This window comes from Gopherus flavomarginatus, chromosome 2, assembly GCF_025201925.1.
Source record: "Gopherus flavomarginatus isolate rGopFla2 chromosome 2, rGopFla2.mat.asm, whole genome shotgun sequence".
NCBI classification, from domain to species: Eukaryota; Metazoa; Chordata; order Testudines; family Testudinidae; genus Gopherus; species Gopherus flavomarginatus.
Window position 1 is genome coordinate 116,256,790 of NC_066618.1, and position 23,490 is coordinate 116,280,279.

General features: G+C 41.5%; 1 protein-coding gene across 13 annotated transcripts in view; it reads left to right on the forward strand.

The window, feature by feature from the left end:
- LOC127043697 (poly(rC)-binding protein 3-like) overlaps positions 1-23,490 on the forward strand; it is a 751,631-nt gene that overhangs the window by 662,361 nt on the left and 65,780 nt on the right. For all 13 annotated transcript variants that reach the window (XM_050937755.1, XM_050937765.1, XM_050937766.1 and 10 more), the window contains one exon: positions 834-969. In XM_050937755.1, the coding sequence (XP_050793712.1) occupies positions 892-969 (78 nt within the window). In that variant the 5' untranslated portion in view covers positions 834-891. The remainder of the gene's footprint in view (positions 1-833; positions 970-23,490) is intronic.

Below are 23,490 nucleotides of genomic sequence, written 5' to 3' on the forward strand. Positions count from 1 at the left end.
ACATTCATCCCTCCCCATTTTAATTTGTAATGATAAATGTCCTTGCAATAATAAACTCATAATAGATGCTTGTTTATCCCTTCAAGGCCTGTCCTTGCCGCTTTCATTAGCATTTCAGGATATTTATGACTTTGTGAATGACTGAAAATCTGCAATTTGTCATTAGGGATTAAGAAACATCCTTCTCTCACTTAGGGCAGAAGCTGAGCTTTGGCCTTGGAGAGACAGAACCACCTCTGGGCTTCTTAGACAAAAACAAAGCCAGACAGTGCCCAGATTTACTGCAGCAAGTGGCTCTTCGCTACTCAGATGTCTTTGTTAATGTGTCATCTGCTGTTGCTGGTAGGGTTCAATGTTTAGGCTTGACCAACTGTAGGGACCACAAAATCCTCTGTTGTGCAGGAGCAAGAAAGAATGGGGCGGAGACAGGGAGGAGAAGGGAGAGGAATGTAAGTGTTTCCATTTCCCAGTTCAAACAATAACAACAGTGTTTAAAAGTAAAATCGGAATTTTTCACACACACACACACAAATGTGTCAGTTCAAGGAAATATTATATTTCAATTTGTCATTGTGGTTCTGCTGCACTGAGTCACCCTCAACTTCAGAGCACACGAAGCCAACAGAATCTGGAAGGCTCAAAAGGCAAGTTTATCACCTACTTGATGAAGGATGAAGTACTCAGGCACTTAAAAAATAAAAACAATCAAAGGAGCTTTTCACGAGCTAAGCCACTCTAGAGAAAATCAAAGGGGAGATGTTAATTGATTTGTGCAGCATGATATTTTCAGCTTTGAAAAAATTCAGCCATTCAGTGGTACTTTCTTTCTGCAGGTTGACGAAGTGAAAAAACTAAGAAACTGCTTTCAAGCATTGAAGATACCAGGCCAGGATGAACACGAAGGACACAAAAGTGACAGAAGGAGGTCTCAATGTCACACTGACCATACGTCTTCTCATGCACGGCAAGGTGATGCACATAACACTGTAACAGTGGTTGTCTTTTTATTTATCTATGTGTCTATGGTTGCATTAAAGTCTGACAGTTACATTTACATTTACAGAGGTCCTGGTCCTGCTCGAGTTTAAGTCAAGGCCCAAAGACCTGTCCCTGATTCAGCAATGTGATACCGCTCATGCTGAACTTAAGCATATATTTAATTTATTCCTGTTCAGCACAGCACTTACGCACATGGTTAAGTGTGTACATCAGGATCTTTAACACGCCAGTTCGGGGCCAGAGTGCCAGTATCAGTGTTGTGACAGCTTCACAATTCTATAACCCAGGGACTGCGAGCAGTTACATATCAAACCCCAGTTTCCAATACTTTGTTAGTCTCTTAATTCAGAAGTGTGCTGATATAAATTCAAACTTGTTTCTCGGGTTCTCACCCTGAGAGCATGCTTATTGGCAACATTTGGCAAAACCAGCTTGTGTGTTTTCATGTTTGGGGAGCATCTATACAGTGCTGGCCTCAGGCAGACATTTGCTCGCCTTTAGCAAGGAAACGGTGAAAACAGATATAGATTAAATATTTTTTGGAAATATCTTGCTCTTATATATAATGTTTCTTTTGATTTTTAATGCATAAAAATACTTTCTTGGACACTAGACAGCTGTGTTATATATGAAAAATATGATTACATTAAAACAAAATATAGCAGCTACTTCTCACCACCCCCATATCAGAAAATAACTGATAGAGACATTCAAAACCCATAAAATATCCTCCTAACACAAATACCAGACTCTTCTCAGCCCCCATATAAACTGGATTCATGTATGTACAGGTCTGTATTTGTGTATAACACAGAGAAACTATGTTAAAAGAATATTAAGATTGCAAAGTCAAGCACTCAAAAGTTAGAAGATGGGATAATTAAGGTTGCCCATGCAATCTTAACTCAGCCCCTTTGTGCATATGCATTACGATACAGGTTTTAGTTACATGATCACATCCTATTTTTTCCACAGGATCCCTGCCTCCTTCAGTGCAAAGAATAGACCTGCTCTGGGGATGAATCAGGGTTGCACAGTGAAGGAGGCTGTTGTCTGTAGGATTCCTGGCTCATATGTTGAGGAAGTTGGAAGACGTGTAGGAACTTAGGTAAGGGATTGCAGGAAGGGAAAGGATGGTCTCATGGTTAAGGCAGTTGAATGCTGCAGTGGAAAATTGGATCCTAACCCTGCCACAGAGTTCCTATGTGATGTTGGACAAGTAACTTGAACCAAACTTTTCACAGGCAATCACTAATCATCTTCTGGGGGCCTGACTTAAGATCCTGGGACCTAAATTTGCAGCAGTGCAGAGCACTCACAGCTGTAACTGAAGTCAATGAGAGCAATGCTTTGAACATATAAATTCTGTAAAATGCTTATAATGCTCGGTACTCTGAAAATTACCCAAAATTAGTGGATACTTTTGGCTTTAATCTCTGTGCTTCAGTTCCCCATCTGTACAATGGGGATAATAATATCTCCTCTCACTGAGCTGTTGGGGAAATAAATTAATTAGTGTATGTGAAGCAATCAGATACTGTAGCGATGAGCAGCATAGAAAAGCCCAGTAGGAAAGTAATAATTATGTCTTCAAATCAGGGTTTGAATAGTGTGCAATGAATAAAGCGCAGGGCCACACATTAAAAAACAAGGTGAAGACAAGAAGAATCAATTGCCTAGGGAGGTTGTGGAATCTCCATCCCTGGAGGTTTTTAAGAGCAGGCTGTCAGGGATGGTCTAGATAATACTTAGTCCTGCCTTGAGTGCAAGGGAATGGACTAGAAGTCCTTTCAAGGTCCTTTCCAATCCTGTGATTCTATGAGTCTATTAAAATATTAAGTAACTGTGGTCCACTCTGTGTACTACATGATACGGGGTCCTGTGGAAAAAATAGCATGTGATTATGTAATTAAAGACTGTATCATGATGCATCCGCAGAAGGGGGGCAAATTAAGGTTACATGGACAACCTTAGTTCTGGCATTTCCACACTTCTAAGTGCTTGACTTTAAAACCTTAATAATTTCCTTTTAAGTTAATTTGTGTGTGTAAATTTCTAGGCTTTTAAAATAAGAAAACGGAAGAACAAATGTTCTGTCATGTGATATCATATACCCACATGGATCATTAGCAGGGCTGGAACCTTTAGATCTACCACACAGACCTCTGACACTTGAGTTATCGGCGTAACTGGCAGCAATAGTAGGATGTCATTCTCTGTTTGGACCAGCACAAGAGGGGGATGAGACAGATTGCCAGTGGGTTTCAGAGATCTTTGCTGACAGCAGAAAAATGCTGAGACTCAGGAAACTTGGTTTCCATCCCACACTCTGGAGGAGAGTGTGCGCTAGTGGGCACAGACTCTTCTGCTAACTGACCTTAGATTCACTCACTTCCTCCCTGCCCCCATTCCACCCCAACACCACACTCGTTTCTCTTTGTCCAGTCAATCCCAGTCAGTTTCTCATCTCCTGCCCTCTAGTTCTAGTCTGACCAGAGTCCTTATCCAAATCTACTTCTTTCCCTCCCTACTGGCTAAGCGGCATTCCAATCAGATGGCTTCCTCCTCTGTGCTGCCTGGGTGACAACAAGGGGTCATTGAGGGTCCATGAGAGACAGGCTTCCTGCTCTCAGTTCCAGTGTCTGGCCCAACTGTGGCCTGGAGCGGCCATGACAAGGGAAAGTCCAGATTCAGCCATGAAGCCCTGGACTGGAAGGAAAATGCTCAGTAGCTCTCTGAGAAAGATGCAATGCACAGTCTGGACCTGTGACAGGCTGGAACATCCTCAGTGAGGATGGTGTCTTCAGAAATCTTAGCTGTTAAAAATCAAAGTCGTTACTGAGCATGTGCTAACTGATTTTTCAGAGAGATTTATAACTTGGCCAAATGTGGGCAGATTTTTCACAGGAGCAGTAAAAGGCATATCCTGGCACAAATGCCACCACCTGCCAAATTTCATGTCCCTTCTCCAAAGCATGCTGGCCCTAGATCTCATCAAAGAAAGGGTCACCAGCATTTTTTTAGTAATGAACTGCCTATTTTTCCCTAGCCTTTTTCCTTAGAAGTGGCAGAACCATTTTGGCTGAAAATTTTCAGGAAGTTTCAGCCAAACTTGCACCTGACATGTAAAATTTCAACCCAAATGGTTTACATTTGGCAAAGTTATAAGCAACTGAAAATAGGGTCTGATAATGGGAAGTACCAGGCAAACAGATGGTGTGTGTGTGTCTATGTGTGTCTGTGTAAAAACCTAGTATTTGGTTCTGAGGGCTCCACCCAGCAAGGTGCTTGCCCTGATCCAGCACAGCACTTAAATGCATGTTTAACTTCATGCCTGTGATTAGTCCCACTGGCTTCAGTTAAGCTACTTTTGGCTTACGTGCATTTCTGCATCACGCCAGAAAGCTGCACTACTCTCAGAATCAAGCCCTTTATGTAACTCAATAAGTATCAGTCATTTTCAGGACATTTTAGTTAAACTGTTTTTTAAACTAGCATAAAGCAATCAGAAAGGAAATTAGAAGAAGTTAATTTTCTGTGTTGAATGTAGTGGGTGCACAACTACAGTTAACAGTAAATGGGTGTTATGGATCTAATCTTCAATTAACATGTAGCCCTGAGAGTTTAAATTAAACCCATAAAAGCAAAGACATTCAAAGTTAAAGTGGAAATATACCATACATCCTCAGTTAACAAGGCACAGTGGGCGTGCCCTTTCCTACAGTATGCCCTAATAATGTGTCTTATTGCACCTAAGTATTGCAAAGAATGTATGAAATGAGAATTTATTTTTGTATATTAAACTCAGGCCCTCACATTTACTTTGATGTCATCTTTGTGATTTAAAAATGCTAATATCAGTGACGGAGTTATCATTCTGAGAGCTGTGAGTGGCTCTGAAATAGAGCAAGAAATATGCTTCCACACGGTTTCTCAAGATTTGCTGTGGTAATGGCATCACTGAAAATTGCTGCACTCTAATTAGCATTCCCAGACAAAACACTTAACGGGGCCAGCATTCAGGTTGTAAATAAGGGTTCATAACTTACAGGCAAAAGGGGAGAATTGAAGGACATGGTTAAAAATCGTTGAATGTCCCAGTTTTCCAATTTTATTAGTAAAATAAATATATTTTTTAAAGTTGAAATGTATGGAAATCCATCTTTAACTCTGTTCCTATAATTGTGTTACCTTTTGAACTCCTATATTAAGAGGTTAATATGCTTGTGACATCTGCATTGTTTTTCACAAATAGCCATCTTACACTACACTTGTCTACACTTAACTGCACCGCTGTAGCGCTTAGTGAAGCCGCTACCTGTACCGACAAGAGACCTTCTCCAGTCAGCGTAGATACTCCACCTCCCCAAGAGGCAGTCGCTATGTTGACAGGAGAAGCCCTCCAATCAACATACTGCTGTTTACACACCCCTGAGTGATATAGTTATACTAACATACATTTGTAGTGTACACCAAGGCTATGTAAGATTAATTAGCTCAGCTGTAAACCCTGGTGGCTTTGGACATTTTAAACACATATACTTGGGTAGTTTGCATATAGGACTTTAAGTGGAGGATGACTTCTTTAACCATGTCCGCTGCACATTATGTAGCATAATACACATGGCTGAACTCCAAAGGGAAGATGTCCACAGACACCAGGAGGCTAACCATTTTGCAGCATAGAAGGTTAATATTGCAAAAACAAATTCCACTGGCTGGCATGAGGGAAGTAATGCTGTACAGGGAGCTAGTTAGATCTTCAGTGTGTGTATATGATATGCAAGAGATAGGAGCGGCCTGATTTTCATCTCATCACTAAATTAAATGAGAAAAAACTCCACTGAAGTCAGTGGCATCACAGCAGTGTGAAACCCCTCTGAGTAAGATCAGGACAAGATGTATCTACTGCTGTCTTATCGAGGGATGGGGAATCAGAATCAGAGGACAGTCTCTGGTCTTTTATGGAGGTGGTTGTACATGTCGTATATTAAGGATGATAGAAAGTAGAGGCGTATAGAGCTTATATTGTCAGTGAGAAAGATTTTCTGTATTCAGGCATAAGGCTCATGTTCCATGAAGTTCAGCAGAGATGGGGCAGGGAAAATGGGGACAGAATTAAGGTTGTTTAGAATACCCTAATGCTCCATTTCCCTATTTCAAATATTTGAATTGTATATAGTTTTCAACATTTGTTCTATAAAACTATGATGTTCTTTTAAGCTCCTCCTCCAATAACTATAATTTTATCTTACCTACATTTTGTGTCTGGGAATTTCCTTAGTTTTTTTTAAATATGTTTTTGGTTTCCACTTTTGTGAAGTATTGATGTGGTGTGAGCCCCCGCCGTAGTCCTTCCCCGGCTCACAAGCTGTGCTAGAATCCCCAGCCAGTTTATAAAATATCCCAGCAGCACCAGCTATGTCAGTTGCTAACTACTCCACTTTTTGGGGCTCTGCCATACTTGGATGGCCAATTTTTTCAATCTTCCCTCATAGGTCATGTTTTCTAGACCTTTAATCATTATTGTTGCTGTTCTCTGGACTTTTTCCAATTTGTCCACATCTTTCCTTAAATGTGACACCCAAAAGTGGACATAAAACTCCAGTGGAGGCCTAATCAGTGTGGAGTAGAGCAGAAGAATTACTTCTTGTGTCTTGCTTACAACACTCCTAGTAATACATCCCAGAATGATGTTTGCTTTTTTTGCAACAATGTTACACTGTTCACTCATACTTAGCTTGTGATCCACTATGACCCCCAGATCCCTTTCTGAATACTCCTTCCTAGCAGTTAGTCCCATTTTGTATGTGTGCAACTGATTATTCTTTCATAAATGGAGTACTTTGCATTTGTCTTTATTGAATTTTATCCTATTTTCTTCAGACCATTTCTCCAGTTTGTCCAAATCATTTTGAATGTTAATCCTATCCTCCAAAGTACTTGCAAGCCCTCCAGTTTGTTATCATCTGTACACTTTGTATGTGTATTTTCTATGTATTATCTAAATCATTGATGAAGATATTGAACAGAACCGGACCCAGAACTGATCACTGCAGGACCCCATTCAATATGCCCTTCCAGCTTTACTGTGAACCACTGATAACTACTCTCTAGGAACGGTTTTCCAACCAGTTATGCACCCACCTTATAGTAGTTCCATCTAGGTTGTATTTCTCTAGTTTGTTTATGAGAAGGTCACACAAGACAGTATCAAAAGCCTTACTAAAATCAAGCTATACCATATCTACCACTTCCCCCCTAGCCACAAGGCTTGTTACCCTTTGCAAGAAAGTGATCAGGTTGGCTTGACACGATTTGTTCTTCACAAATCCAGACTGACTACTACTTATCACCTTATTATCTTCTAGGTGTTTGCAAACTGATTGCTTAATTATTTGCTCCATTATCTTTCCGGGTACTGAAGTTCCCCAACCCAGCACCTTCCTATTCCCCAGATATCTTTTACCTCCCGCTCATCTGCCAGGGCTGCCAAATTTTCTGCATCTCCATCTCCTACCCTTGACATTGCTTGAGGCTGGTATATTGACCTTAAGCTGAAGTTTATGGTCGTATACAAATTACTTGCAAATATGCCAAATAGTTGCATATTCACAAATAATTAGTATACATGTGTTATAACCTATTCCCAGATTTGGACCTTAGCGTCCAAAATATGGGGGTTAGCATGAAAACCTCCAAGCTTAGTTACCAGCTTGGACCTGGTAAAGCTGCCACCACCCAAAAAATTAGAGTGTTTTGGGGCACTCTGGTCCCCCAAAAAACCTTCCCAGGGGACCCCAAGACCCAAATTCCTTGAGTTTCACAACAAAGGGGAATAAACCATTTCCCTTCCCTTCTCCCTTCCAGGTGTTCCCTCCCTGGGTTCCTGGAGAGATATACAGAAGCAAGCTCCGTGAATCTAAACAGAGGGATTTCACCCTCTCTATTTCCAGTCCTGGAAACAGAAGTACTTCCCTCTTCACCCAGAGGGTATGCAAAGTCAGGCTAGTAAATCTAACACACACAGATTTCCCCCTGACTTCTTCCTCCCACCAATTCCCTGGTGAGTACAGACTCAATTCCCTGGAGTTCCCCACTAAAGAAAAACTCCAACAGGTCTTAAAAAGAAAGCTTTATATAAAAAGAAAGAACAAGTACATAAAAGTGGTCTCTCTGTATTAAGGTGACAAATACAGGGTCAATTGCTTAAAAGAAATATGAATAAACAGCCTTATTCAAAAAGAATACAATTCAAAACATTCCAGCAACTACACACATGTAAATACAAAAGAAAACCATATAAACCTTACTGCCTTATTATATTTGTACTTACAACTTGGAAACAGAAGATTAGAAAGCAAGAGACAGAAATCTTCTCATAGCTGAGAGAGAGACAGGCACAAGACAAGAACAAAGGACTCACACACAAACTTCCCTCCACCCAGATTTGAAAAAGTCTTGTTTCCTGATTGGTCCTCTGGTCAGGTGTTTCAGGTTACTCCTTTCCAGGTGAAAGAGACATTAACCCTTAGCTATCTGTTTATGACACACACCCCAAATTGCAGACAGTGGGGAAGCTCACTGGCGGCGATTTCCTCCTAGAACTTTAAAATAAACAGATTAATACAACACATGCACCTTTACATATACCACTAAGTATATAACTAACAGACTTCTACATTTTAAGAACACTTTTTAACTACTGGATTCTGGGAAACTCTCACAGGAGATTGCATCAGCTACTTTGTTAGAAGCTCCTGAGATGTGCTGAATTTTAAAATCAAAATCTTGGAGAGCTAAACTCCAACGAAGAAGTTTCTTGTTGTTGCCCTTGGCAGTATGAAGCCACTTTAGTGCAGCATGGTCAGTTTGTAGCTGGAACCGCCGTCCCCAAACATATGGGCGTAGCTTTTCCAGGGCGTACACAATGGCGTAGCATTCCTTTTCACTGACTGACCAGTGACTTTCCCTCTCAGACAGTTTCTTACTGAGAAACACGACAGGATGGAAGTTGTGATCCATTGCTTCCTGCATGAGCACTGCTCCTATACCATGCTCAGATGCATCTGTGGTTACTAGGAATGGCTTGTGAAAGTCCGGGGCCCTGAGCACAGGGTCAGACATGAGCGTTGCCTTAAGTTAGGTAAAGGCCTTTTGACACTCATCAGTCCACTTAACTGCATTTGGCTGGGTCTTTTTGGTCAGGTCGGTCAGTGGGGCAGCGATTTGGCTGTAGTGTGGTACAAATCGCCTGTAGTACCCAGCCAAGCCTAAGAAGGATTGGACCTGTTTCTTTGACTTTGGGACAGGCCACTTTTGGATAGCATCCACCTTGGCCTGTAGGGGGTCTGGTTGGCCAAGTTTTCCCCCAGTAGCATGGGGATGGGATAGTTGTCATAGACTGCAAAAGTCCACATTCCTGACCAGCCTTTGTACTGGACAGGCAGTTTAGCTGTAGGCAAGTCTACAGCTTGTGACATGAAGGGGTAAATTGTCACTTGGGCCTTTGGGTTGATGAATTTGGGGTCTACGGAGGATTGGTGGATAGCTGACACTTGTGCCCCTGTGTCTCTCCACGCAGTAACCTTCTTTCCGCCCACTCTCAAATTTTCCCTTCGCTCCAAGGGTATTTGAGAGGCATCCGGGCCTGGGGATCTTTGGTGTGATGGTGGTGTAATGAACTGCACTCGGTTGGCGGTCTTTGAGCAGTTGGCCTTGATATGTCCCAGTTCATTACACTTGAAGTATCTTCCATCTGACTGGTCACTGGGCTGAGGTGGGTTACTGGAGACTGGTGAGGTGGAAGAATAGGGTGTCTGTGGCTTTACTTGGGTTGTATGTGGGGTCTTTGGCTGTCCTCGGTTGTAGGGTTTATGGTCGGAGTGCCCTCTGGGGTATTCGTTCCCCTTGACAGTAGCTTTCTTGCTTTCTGCCACTTCCATCCATCTGGCTCCAATCTCCCCCGCCTCAGTGAGATTTTTGGGTTTTCCATCTTGTATGTACCGTGTTATGTCCTCAGGAATACCATTCAAGAACTGCTCCATTTGTATGAGGAGGTGCAGTTCTTCCAAGGATTTAACATTGTGTCCTGATATCCAGGCCTCATAATTTTTTCCAACGTAGTAGGCATGTTTGGGAAATGACACATCTGGTTTCCACTTTTGGGTTCTGAAACGCCGATGGGCATGATCCGGGGTTATCCCCATTCTGTATCTGGCCTTGGTTTGAAAAAGTTTATAGTCGTTCATGTTCTCCTTAGGCATTTCAGCTGCCACCTCTGCTAAAGGTCCACTGAGCTGTGGCCTCAATTCTACCATGTACTGGTTTTCAGGGATGCTGTACCCAAGACAGGCTCTTTCAAAATTTTCCAAGAAGGCCTCGGTGTCATCACCTGCCTTGTAGGTGGGAAATTTCCTGTGCTGTGGAACAAGTACTGGCGAAGGGTTGTTAGGATTGGCTGGGTTTTGTTGCTTAGCCTTTTCTAATTCCAGTTCATGTTTTCTCTGTTTTTCCCTCTCTTCACTTTCTTTTTGTTGTTTTTCCATTTCTCGGCGGTAGGCTACCTCTTCTTTTGCTTGTTTCATTTTGTGGGCCACCTCTTCTTCTTGTAGTTTTCTGTGGTGGGCTGCATTTTTGGCTTCTTGTTCTCTTTTATGGGCTGCCTGTTTGATCTGTTCTTCTCTTTCTTTCATCTCCATCTCTTTTTGTTTTATTTCTAGTTCCTGTTGTTTTTTTTTCCATCTCTCGCCTGTGCTTGGCGTCTTTGATTTGTTCTTCGGCCTCCATTTTTGTCTTGGTAGGCATGGTTCCTGTTTTCTTGTGTTGGGGTGTCCTCCGGTGTTTATCTTCTGAACTGCAGGTTCTCTGTTGCCTTCTGGGGTCTGCCTAGCAACAGTGCCTTTTTCCCTTTCTTCCTCTATCTAATCTTTTAAATGTAAAGTAAACCAGAAAAAAACACTTTATTTGCATGTATATTGTGCTGGTAATTGCCTCCTAATGGGAGTGCTATTGTCTGACAAAAGACCTGTTTGTCACAGCTTAATGGTTCCTTGCTTAATATGCAAGCCAGAAACTGCAAGAGAGAGCAGAGAAAAAAAAATCTCTCTGATTCCCTTTAAAACCAAACTGTTTCTCTCTGCTTAAAAGCCCCTAGCAGACAAAAGAAAAATATAATATTCCTACTGGCTTCTGGATTCTATCTATCCCACCTCTGCCACCATGTCATAACCTATTCCCAGATTTGGACATTAGCGTCCAAAATATGGGGGTTAGCATGAAAACCTCCAAGCTTAGTTACCAGCTTGGACCTGGTAAAGCTGCCACCATCCAAAAAATTAGCGTGTTTTGGGGCACTCTGGTCCCCCAAAAAACCTTCCCTGGGGACCCCAAGACCCAAATTCCTTGAGTCTCACAACAAAGGGGAATAAACCATTTCCCTTCCCTTCTCCCTTCCAGGTGTTCCCTCCGTGGGTTCCTGGAGAGATACACAGAAGCAAGCTCCGTGAATCTAAACAGAGGGATTTCACCCTCTCTATTTCCAGTCCTGGAAACAGAAGTACTTCCCTCTTCACCCAGAGGGTATGCAAAGTCAGGCTAGTAAATCTAACACACACAGATTTCCCCCTGACTTCTTCCTCCCCACTAAAGTACAGACTCAGTTCCCTGGAGTTCCCCACTAAAGAAAAACTCCAACAGGTCTTAAAAAGAAAGCTTTATATAAAAAGAAAGAAAAAGTACATAAAAATAGTCTCTCTGTATTAAGGTGACAAATACAGGGTCAATTGCTTAAAAGAAATGTGAATAAACAGCCTTATTCAAAAAGAATACAATTCAAAACATTCCAGCAACTACACACATGTAAATACAAAAGAAAACCATATAAACCTTACTGCCTTATTATATTTGTACTTACAGCTTGGAAACAGAAGATTAGAAAGCAAGAGACAGAAATCCTCTCATAGCCGAGAGAGAGACAGGCACAAGACAAGAACAAAGGACTCACACACAAACTTCCCTCCACCCAGATTTGAAAAAGTCTTGTTTCCTGATTGGTCCTCTGGTCAGGTGTTTCAGGTTACTCCTTTCCAGGTGAAAGAGACATTAACCCTTAGCTATCTGTTTATGACAACATGCAACACATGGAGCTGCACAGATCTTGGCAGCTATGTCAGTCATTCTCACGGAGTATAATTACATTATCTGATGTGTAAAGAAACCTGAACTTGACAACAGACATTCTTATGGGGATGAGAAAGAGAAGAGAGAAGGAGAAATCCAGTGGGGTTTCACAGAGTGTAGGTCATTCAGCTTTGTGTAGGCCAGAGAGGTAGGAAGAGTAGAAAAAGATAGCAAGGAAGGACTCTTTGGGCCTGATTCTGATCTCACTTTGTCCAGTTTTACAAAGTATAATTCCATTGAAATCAGTGGATTTATTTCTGATCTTAAACAGCGTGAGAGAAATCAGACCCATAGACAGACATTATTTGTATCTAATAAGTCTTTTATGGAGCAACAATAAATTCCCAGGTTATATATATATTATAATAAGTAACACTATTCTTTCAAGTACTGTTACCACAAGTTAAATTTCTCCCTGTTGTATCTCTTTTATTCCATTTTTCCTCATGGTCCTCCATCTCCACCCACTACATAGAGAGTTGACTCATTCAATCCACATACCACGTTTTACTCTCCCTTGTATGTTCATGTAATTCCTTCTGGAGCCTGTTGTCATTGCTGTATCAATCACAGGGGCCCACTAGATAGCAGTGCTAGTGAGGAGCAAGGGAATAAATGAAGGAGCTGAATGAGAGTCTTCCACGCTGCATTTCTGCCAGGTTGAAATGCAGCCATGTTTATAATGATAAGCAGTATTGATTAAGGCACAGGTTATTTCCTGGGATTCATGACTAGCTGGGAAGCCTTGATAATGTGTTTGCATGTGATGGGAGGCTGGGCTTACTGATAACGTCATCCAGTGGTTAGGTTGCAGTGCCTCTACTTTCTCCCATCTCCAGTGCCTCTCATCAGCAACTCCTCCAATAATGTGAAAGCCCGCCTTTTGGGGATGACGACTCGACTCTCCAGCAGAGTCACCAGTTTGGTTCACCCCCTTTCAGGGTAACAAAATCTAAAGAGGTTTGAAGAATCCCACATCCTCACAACAGAAAGGGTCTTCAGCCCACCTCCGGACCCTTGTGCAGGGTTTAGCCTCACCTCAGGACTCTCAGCATCTCTACCATCTCCTCACTCCTGCGAGGAGGGGTGAGAAAGGAGGTACATATTCCTTTCCATAACAGTGGGCACAGGGAGTTGGTAGGAGAGTCCAGATCTCCCCATTCTGTCCAGCTCTGCCCCAGGGCCCTGTGAGAGATAACAATATCAAGCACGCTGCAATGCCCAGAACTGCTCCTTAGCCTCTTCAGTCCTAGGGTACGTTTACACTACCCGCTAGATTGGTGGGTAGTGATCGATCTATCAGAATCGATGTGTAGACATGATAAATTGATAAATTGATAAATTTATGTGTAGACACGATAAATTGATCCCCAATCACTCTGCCATCGACTCCTGTACTCCACCACAGAGAGAGGAAGCAGAGTCGACGGGGTCAACCCTGTGCCGTGAGGACATGAGGTAAGTCGATCTAAGATACGTCGACTTCAGCTATGCTATCTTTGTAGCTGAAGTTGCGTATCTTAGGTCGATTCCCGCCCTGCCCCCCAATGTGGGGTTTATGCACTGTATTACATTGTAAAAAATTTCTTTCTGCCAGGCTGAGGTTGGGATTTGGTTTATATTCATGCCTAAAATGAATAATCAGGAGAGAGTAGGGTTCTTCAGCCCAACTTATTAGTATCCTTGCTGGCCATCTCAGCATGGAGACTAAAGTTTGAATGAGCCCAGAAATTAAATCACCTTTCCCCTTCTAAAAGTGTAACTTTCAGGCCAGGGCTAGGGTAGGATGGCACTGTTATTGTTGCACTGCTATTACCCGTTCCTGTTTTGTGGATAAAGAGAGGACATCAGTTTCCATTACTGTCAAGATAGCACCTATCACCAGCATTAAAATAACATTTTTGGAAAGGACTTACAGCATGCAAATATAGAGTGTATGTGCGTGTGCCATCCCCAGCTGTCAGAGCCCTCAGTAGGCATCAATTGGATACATTGTTAAAGTGCCAAAAGAGCTGTTCCCTTTTTTTTTTGTCAAAAATCAACTTTTCGTAATTGCCCGTAAAATAGATTAGGGTAGGTTCTTTGGAGCTTTTGATATTTCACTTTCATTTTCCTGTTCACATTTTGGAAAATGTGTATTCTCATGAATTTCAGAAGGCTGATTTTCTTGCCTAATGCCAACAGTAATGAGGTCAAGCACTGCAGTGTTGTAAAGGCTTTCCCATGCAGCTCTGCCAATTCTGAGCATCTTGTGCCCAAACTAAAAGGACTCCAAGAAAGCATTTACACTGTACTGGAGAATTATTACATGACTTTAAAATAGTTTGGACTTTTACACAGCCAGTGTTAACAGGCTGTCTGAAACCCTGAAGATTCGCCATGAAGGGCTCAATTCAGATGTGTATGGCATCAGCAGAAGGGTGCTGGATTTCAGGAAAGCAATTTAGGAGAGGTTTAAAAATCAAGTGTATAATGTGGAATAGGAGGAAATATTCAAATCTGCCCATCCGGAACAAGGCCAAGGCAGCCTAAAAGACACTTTAAATAAGGCCCAGCAGGCTTCAATTCTTCTGTAAAAGAAGAATGTAAGAAACAAGAAGAGACTTGTGTGATTTCATAAGGAATTGCACAAAGATCTGAGGTGAAAAAGAAACCAAGCTATACTGGGAATAGCAAAGTGTGCAGGAAACCAAACAAGAATACAGGGAGTCATTTAAAGCCTGCAGGGAAAAAGTTAAAGATTGCAAAAATAAAAACCAGAATGAATTAATACAAGCCAGATGGCGTGAGGAGAACAAGAAGAGCATTTACCAGTAGAGAGAGGGTACAGACGGGAAAGAAAAATTGGAGAGAAAGTAGACCTGTTGTTACTAAATGATATGGGTTAACATAAGAACATAAGAACGGCCATACTGGGTCAGACCAAGGGTCCATCCAGCCCAGCATTCTGTCTGCCGACAGTGGCCAATGCCAGGTGCCCCAGAGGGAGTGAACCTAACAAGCAATGATCAAGTGATCTCTCTCCTGCCATCCATCTCCACCCTCTGACAAACAGAAGCTGGGGACACCATTCCTTACCCATCCTGGCTAATAGCCATTAATGGACTTAACCTCCATGAATTTATCTAGTTCTCTTTTAGACCCTGGTATAGTCCTAGCCTTCACAACCTCCTCAGGTAGGGACTTCCACAGGTTAACTCTGCGCTGTGTGAAGAACTTCCTTTTATTTGTTTTAAACCTGCTGCCCATTCATTTCATTTGGTGGCCCCTAGTTCTTATATTATGGGAACAAGTAAATAACTTTTTCTTATTCACTTTCTCCACATCACTCATGATTGTATATACCTCTATCATATCCCCCCTTAGTCTCCTCTTTTCCAAGCCTCTCTAATCTCTCCTCATATGGGACCATTCCAAACCCCTAATCATTTTAGTGTCCTTCTCTGACCCTTTTCTAATGCCAGTATATCTTTTTTGAGATGAGGAGACCACATCTATATGCAGTATTCAAGATGTAGGCATACCATGGATTTATATAAGGGTAATAAGATATTCTCCGTCTTATTCTCTATCCCTTTTTAATGATTCCTAACATCCTGTTTTTTGACCGCCACTGCACACTGCGTCGACATCTTCAGAGAACTACCCTCAGTGACTCCAAGATCTCTTTCCTGATTAATTGTAGCTAAATTAGTCCTCATCATATTGTATGTATAGTTGGGGAAAGATTAGAACAACAGAAATGAGTTTGATTGCAACACGATGACATTATAGTCAAAAATATGAGTGCATTTTTGGGCTGCATCTACAGAGTCATCCGGTCAATGGACGGAGAGGCAATAGGTACCTCTCTCTATGGCTCTGGCGAAAACATACCTGGAATATTGTACTCAGTTCTAGGTACTAGATCACGGGCAAGATGTTGGAAAATGGGAGGGAGCTCAAAGAAAAGCAAGAAAAAAAATAGGTGGCTGAAGAGATTGGGAAGAGAAATGTAAAGAGCTAATAGCTTTGTTAAGTTATGATGACGGAGAAAATAAGTTTGCAAATCTATGAAGAAAATAAACATCAAGAAGGGAATGTAATTTATTTTGAGTGGTACAAGGAATTAGATCTAGAAATAATGGGGTAAAATAATAAGTAATTGTAACAATAAAGGCTAAAGAAAAAAGAATTTTAGCCTAAACACTAGGGGAAACTGCCTGGCAGTGAGAGTTTTTAGGCTGTGAAACAGTCTCCTAAGGGAAGTGTTGGAAGCGCCATTGCTTGGAATATTTAAAACAAAGCAGGATAAAATACAAGCAAATGTACTATAGGGAACAATCCTCCATTAGCAGGGGAAAATATCTGATCATCTAACAGGGCTTTTCGCTCTCTGACTGTTTGACGGGATGAAAAATTCCAACTCTAGCCTCATAGTCACAGTATCGGTAAATTAGACAAGGGTACTTAGCAGCCACATTTTCGACTATGGCCATTGATTTTAATTGTCTCAGTTTTGAGGTGCCTCCCCTTTAGATACCCTGGACCTTCTTAGTGGTGCGAAGCACCTGCAACAGCACTGATGTCAGCTAGAGTTATGGGTGCTCAGCGCCTCTGAAAAAAGAGACCTAATGTGTCCCAGCAGGGCACACCTAACATCAGTGGCCGTCATTCTTCACAGCCAAATTTTCTACAGTTGATTTTTTTCATTACTATACTACTCACCCACACTTAAAGACATTAATACAGGCAAGATAAAAAACAGAGAGAATATCTCTCACTTTCATTCATTATACACAGCACAATCTTGCCTTCATGGCCTTTTTTTTTTTTTAACAGCAGAATAACCTGGAGCCTCTTTTTCCACACGTGTCTGTATAATCCGTCCCTGACAGATCTGTAAAACAAAATCTCACCAGCTCCTCTGCTATCATGAAATAAATAACCTCCTCTAATTTTTATCTATTTCATGTTAATATATAACCTAAAAGAAAGCGTCTTTGAGAGTTGACCTCTCAGCAAGTTAATCCAAGGAGGAAAAATGCCAATGTTCGTTCTGTACTTTCTATTTCTTGTGAACACTGGCAAGGTATTTATGATTGACTGATTATGCACTTGATTTCAGTGATAGCCCAGAGTCCCTTGCTACCTTGCCAGTCTGACAAAAGGCAGTGATTCATTGGAAGAGTGTTAGCAATCAAGACATTTTCTTATTGTTAGTGGGTGCTGCACCTTCCAACAAATAAACCACATAACAAAAATTTCTTGTATCCGGCAAGCATGGTATTCTGATCAGTCCACAGATGCAATGAATTGATATAAGCAGAAGGCCCTGTTTCCATTGCTACTGATTTTGTACAGTGGGCAGGCACAGGGACCGTCATCACTAGTACCACCAGCACTGGAAGGAAGATAGCAGAAGGTTGCAGTAGATAATTGTGGTGAAATTTTATATAAATTACTAGCCTGCTAGCCAAATAGAAGTAGGATGTGTTATAAAAGCTTCTGCAACACAAAAGGATGGAATACGTAGTGTCTTCTCTTTCAGAATGGCCATAACATAAGTGCCAGTGAGCTGTAGAAACTGATGAAGGTGCTCAAGCATATGCCTCACTTTTAGCATAGGAGCAGTCCCACTAAAGACCTTGTTGAATTGGGGTCTTAAGCATCAGATGTTGAATACATAAACATGGATCACCAGTTAACATGACTGACTCAGTCATTCATTCTTTCAAGGTAGATGAACTGAGTTATGGCCCATGTAATTTACCGTGTCTTTTTTTCAAGTACATTAATAGTAGGCTTTATACACGGCTTAATCCTGATGGCTGTGCTGGTGCAAAATTAATATCAAAGTGCAACAGTAGCTTTACCTGCGTAATAAGAGAATAAAGGCTTTAGGATGTTGCCTGTCGTTTGTTAAATGCTTTGGGATGAAAGCATAAATGTATGATATTATTGTGACTTTTAAAATGGTTTTCACGTCCATAAATGAATTTAGATTAAGGCTCCTGTCAGATTAGTGTTTCAATAACACTGTAAAGTTGGTAGCAGGATTTTATAACAGAGTGCACACTGGTTTATTGTGAGGTTGGGGGAGGGCTGTTTTTTACTCCTGAGATTGATGGTGCTATAACGATTATTAAACTGGCAATATTTAGAAAAATGATGGAACTTCACACATCATGTTAGCAGTCTAAAGGTTACTCTTTATGCCAAGCTTTGTTACCATTTGTTAAGCTTCCTGGTTTTTTTAACATGACTAATTTGTTTTCCTTGCTATGCGGAAGGCATAACTATTAGCTCATTAGAGAAATAGCTTTCTCTCTCATACGGTTTGACTGAGTGTTTTAGAAGCCCAGATTAGTCAATTGCACTGTCAAGATTTCTGTCAATCACTTGGATTGTAAGGAGTTGGTTTTTGTTTTAATTTTCCATTGCATTAGCAATAGAGTGTCTTAGGTAATGCGTTCTGTTTTGTGCTAAGACCCTGTGCCACTGGATTGCTCATTTGGCATGGAACTCATCTCATATCTAATCCGTCATGTGAATTAGGTGTGAAAATAATAGTGTGTGTCTACCTCTTAGCATTAAGTAAAACATCCCTCATTTTTAACATTGATTTTCCTTCTGTTGCCCACTGAAATGATGACTGAGTAATTTAAAATTTAAAAAACAGCATATCCATTATACTTTTCGTGGAACAAACCAACGGTTGACAACGTTTTCCATTTTCTAGTAACATATGGCTTTATACAAGGTTTGCATCGTGTCATTTTTGTTACATTTTTAACTACTTAGATATAGCTTACTGGTGAGAAGCACGGTCATAGGCACAATGTGAAATATTGTTGACACACACTGGTCAATTGAGTGGGATTTTCCAGAGTGACTAGATATTTCGGGTGCCTCAGCATATGGGGGCCCAATCTGAGATAACTTGAAAGGCCAGATGCTCTACACCTTCTAAAAATCAGGCCACTTTTATGGGTTTCAAGATAGGCACCAAAAATCACAGGTACTTTGGGGAAGTGTAGACATCCGTATAAACACTGTTTCAGCTATATGTTTTGAAAATCAGTGCATGGGGATTGATGGATACAAAGAGAGCATAGGCCCACAAGACAGCCTTTTGCTTATTTATAGATGAAAGAGGGAAAAAATAGTGGTTTAGGATATTTGATCTTATCACAGATAATGATTCGGTTGATCAGTGAGAAGCAAATGTCATGCTGGTCTGAAAGAGCTGCGTAAGTAGTTACAAAACTTAGCAAATTTTTCAGAAAAGCAAAATGAATCTCACTATTTATGTATACTTCAGGGGGGAAATTTAGGAGGCCAAGGGGGCGGCATCTTTTCACTTTCAAACTTTTTTAGGTGTCAGAAACTGGGTCTGCCATTTGTAGGTAATATGCATGGCTGTGTGGAGTGCATCACCGGTAGCAGCCTGATACGCCACTTTCTATACGAAATAGTTTCCACAGAGTAGCAGTAATAACTCACAGGCCACACTGCTATGGACACTGATTCCACACCCCTATTATACTGCATTTAGTCCCTGGCCTTGGCTACACTCACACTTTACAGCGCTGCAACTGGGGTGTGAAAAAACACCCCCCTGAGCGCTGCAAGATACAGCGCTGTAAAGCGTCAGTGTAATCAGGGCAGCAGCGCTGGGAGCGCGGCTCCCAGCGCTGCACGCTACACCCGTAAGGGATGTGGTTTACATGCAGCGCTGGGAGAGCTCTCTCCCAGCGCTGCTGCTCTGACTACACTCACACTTCAAAGCGCTGCCGCGGCAGCGCTCCCACAGCGCTGCCGCGGCAGCGCCTTGAAATTCCAAATGTAGCCATACCCCCTGACAAGCAGCCAAAGGGTGCCTTTTGAAGGCATTATGGGGTGTATTGGAGAAAAGTATACAGGTAAACACTCTACATCATGCCGTCCAAAAAATCTTCCTATGCACTAGGAATATTTGCTCCTGTTATTTCCGATTGATAGGAGTTTTAATATATTCTGTGCTATATTTTCCAATATGTTAATGAGTAGATAATAGGAAAGTAAATCAATCTGAAATTGATCATATGGAACTAATATATGTACTTAAGTATAGTTTATATGTGAGCACTGAAAAATATAATGCATCACATTTTCAGTATGTAAAAATATACATGTATGTTATAGGACATCTCAATCAAACACCAAACTGAAATCAATGGGAGTTGCACCCATGTACACCAGAGCTGAATTTGTCACCATGAATCTAGGTATCATAATCAACTAACCACAGCATAATATGTTTCTGCAATAAATAAATTGTAGAAATGTTCTATTAAGGTAAAAAAAGTCCTCGAAAATCACGTTGAGCAGAAAAAAAAAATCAAACTTCAACACTATAGAAATAATTTTAGATATTCCAGAAAGCACTAAACATTATTCTTAGTGACATAAGAATCTATATGAAACAAACATTGAGCTATATAAGGAACCATTAAAAGTATGACAAACTAGAAAAGCCAGTGTAAGACCCATTCTCCAAATTAGCTAAAGAACCCTCTGATTTCTATCTGAGGGAAAAAAAAGGCTTTCCCATTGTGACGATGCGGTTCTGGCGGGACCCAACTGAGAGTGCCAATTCAGGACCAATTGCTTAAACAGGGCAGTTACAGCCCTAGGCTGGGGTTTTTCCACCTCTAAGGCGAATCAAACCAGCCAGACAAAGAGGACTTCAGTTTCACCCCACTGGCTAACCACAAGTCACACAAGCAATTTCCTTAGACACTCCAGTTTCCCAGTATCATCACCCATCCCACTCGTCCTGGGGATGAATGGTTATGAAAACCAACACCCCAATAAAAGAAAAAGGTTCTCTCGATTCCAAAGAATCATGCCTCAGACCCAGGTCAGTATACACATCAGATCATACCCACAAATCATGCTGTTGCCAATCCTCTAGAATCTAAAATCTAAAGGTTTATTCACAAAGGGAAAAAGGTAGAGATGAGAGCTAGAATTGGTTAAATGGAATCAGTTACATACAGTAATGGCAAAGTTCTTAGTTCAGGCTTGTAGCAGTGATGGAGTAAATTGCAGGTTCAAATCAAGTCTCTGGAGAACATCCCCCGCTGGGATTGGTCATCAGTCCTTTGTTCAGAGCTTCAGTTTGTAGCAAAGTTCCTCCAGAGGTAAGAAGCAGGATTGAAGACAAGATGGAGATGAGGCATCAGCCTTATATAGGCTTTTCCAGGTGTAAGAACCTCTTTGTTTTTACTGTGGAAATTACAGCAAAATGGAGTCTGGAGTCACATGGGCAAGTCCCTGCATACTTTGCTGAGGCCATGGCTACACTGGTGCTTTACAGTGCTGCAACTTTCGCGCTCAGGGGTGTGAAAAAAACACCCCCCTGAGCGCTGCCAGAAACAGCGCTGTAAAGCCTCAGTGTAATCAGTGCCGCAGCGCTGGGAGCGCGACTCCCAGCGCTGCAAGCTACACCCGGCAGCGCTTTGAAGTGCAAGTGTAGCCATACCCTGAGTTACAAGGCATATCTGCCTTCTCTCCATGGGTCAATTGTGTAGCTGATGGTCCTTAATGGGCCATCAAGCAGGCTAGGCAGAGCTAACACCAACTTGTCTGGGATGTTTCTCAGAAGCACAGCACAAATTTGAAATACAGACAGGATAGATCCAATACTCATAACTTCAACTACAAAATGATACAGACATACAGACAGCATAATCATAACCAGCAACCCCTAACCTGGTCTTAGACACCTTATATGACCCCCTGTACTTAAGATTTGGTGCCACTACAGGACCTTGGTTGCAAACCATGTTCTATATGGTCCCAGTTTATATCAATAACGTCACGCCCATCAGAATTAAAAATAGATGCTGTTTCTGATCTTTATGTGAATTTAGCTTTGCTGGAGAGAGGACTGGTGCTGACAAAGCTAGACCTGTCAATTCATCCCTGAGAAAGAACTTTTTCTTTTGACTTGCTTATATGGTCCAAAAAATATCTGGGACTTTAGGAACTTCATTATTAAACAGATTCCCCCCCTTTTTTCATACATAATCAGCCTCTTACATTCATGGTCAAGATGGGCTACTGGACTGCTAAAAACTAAATAGTAATTTTTATGTGTACATAGATATGGATTCATACACTCCTGGAGGTCTATATATATGTACAGATCATTAGATACACTCATACAAGATACTTAACACTTAAGCTAACACAGTAACAAGCAAAATACCACTTATATAAATATATTAGCATGTAGGTCCATTCCACACAGCATGTAAAATTGTAGTTCCACAGAGCACATAAGAAGCCCATCTGAATACAGGCCAGCACTACATGGGAATGAAGTAGAGTTTCCAAGCAGCTAACAGGAGGGGTAATAAAGAAGAAAATAAAAACAAGACAGGTAAATTTTGAGAATAAGCTTGAGGAGTTCCAGGTTCAGAGCAGTCAGCAGGGAGGCAGACTGGGGTCTTCAAGGCCTTGTTCATCAAGGCATTTCAGCACCTACATAACTTTAAGCATGTGCTTTGTCCCATCAACATGAATGGGATTTAAACATATGTTGAAGCAGCTTGCTAAATTGGAGCTCCTCCACTCACAGAACATCTGCAGCTGTCCTCAGTGTTATGGATGTGGCTAAAAGAGCCACAGGCCCTAACTGCTTCATTTTGTCTGTGTATCCATTATTCATTGGCAAGAAAGAACTTCCACAAGGTCCCTGCACCCGTCTTGAATTGTGGAGATGACTTTAGTGGCCCTTTGTCATAAAATGAGCCTTTTTCTCGGGAAAAAGGAATGGAAGCCATTTCTTAAATCTACTCTGGTGGTTGTGAGTCAGAACAAAACAGGTGAAAGTACTAGTTGCAGATCAGCTCTCCAGATCAGATTAATCATGTCTAACTTTTTTTAACCAGTGGAAGCTGATTTTGGAGACTAATCACAGAATATGAGTTAGCTTTTCCCTTAGTTGGTCTCATCTCCATCAGTTGTTTTTCACTCTTGGATCAAACCTATGCAACTAGCACCATGCCTGTGGTGTTCATTTTATGGTTATTAACTCCCATTTTGCTTCCCTACTGCTTGTCTGTGGCTAGTTTAAAACACATGGAAGTGATCAGAACTTCCACATCATTTTCCCATTGCATGTTTGAAGGTTTTTTTCTGGACATTTTATACGACTCCACGTAGGATTTTAGTAACCCGGTAGCCACTTTAACAGTGTCTAACAGCTGATTAGCAATCACTGGTTTGGGAAGCTCTCACTGGAGGGATTGAGAAGGACAGGCCAGCAGTTGTTTTATA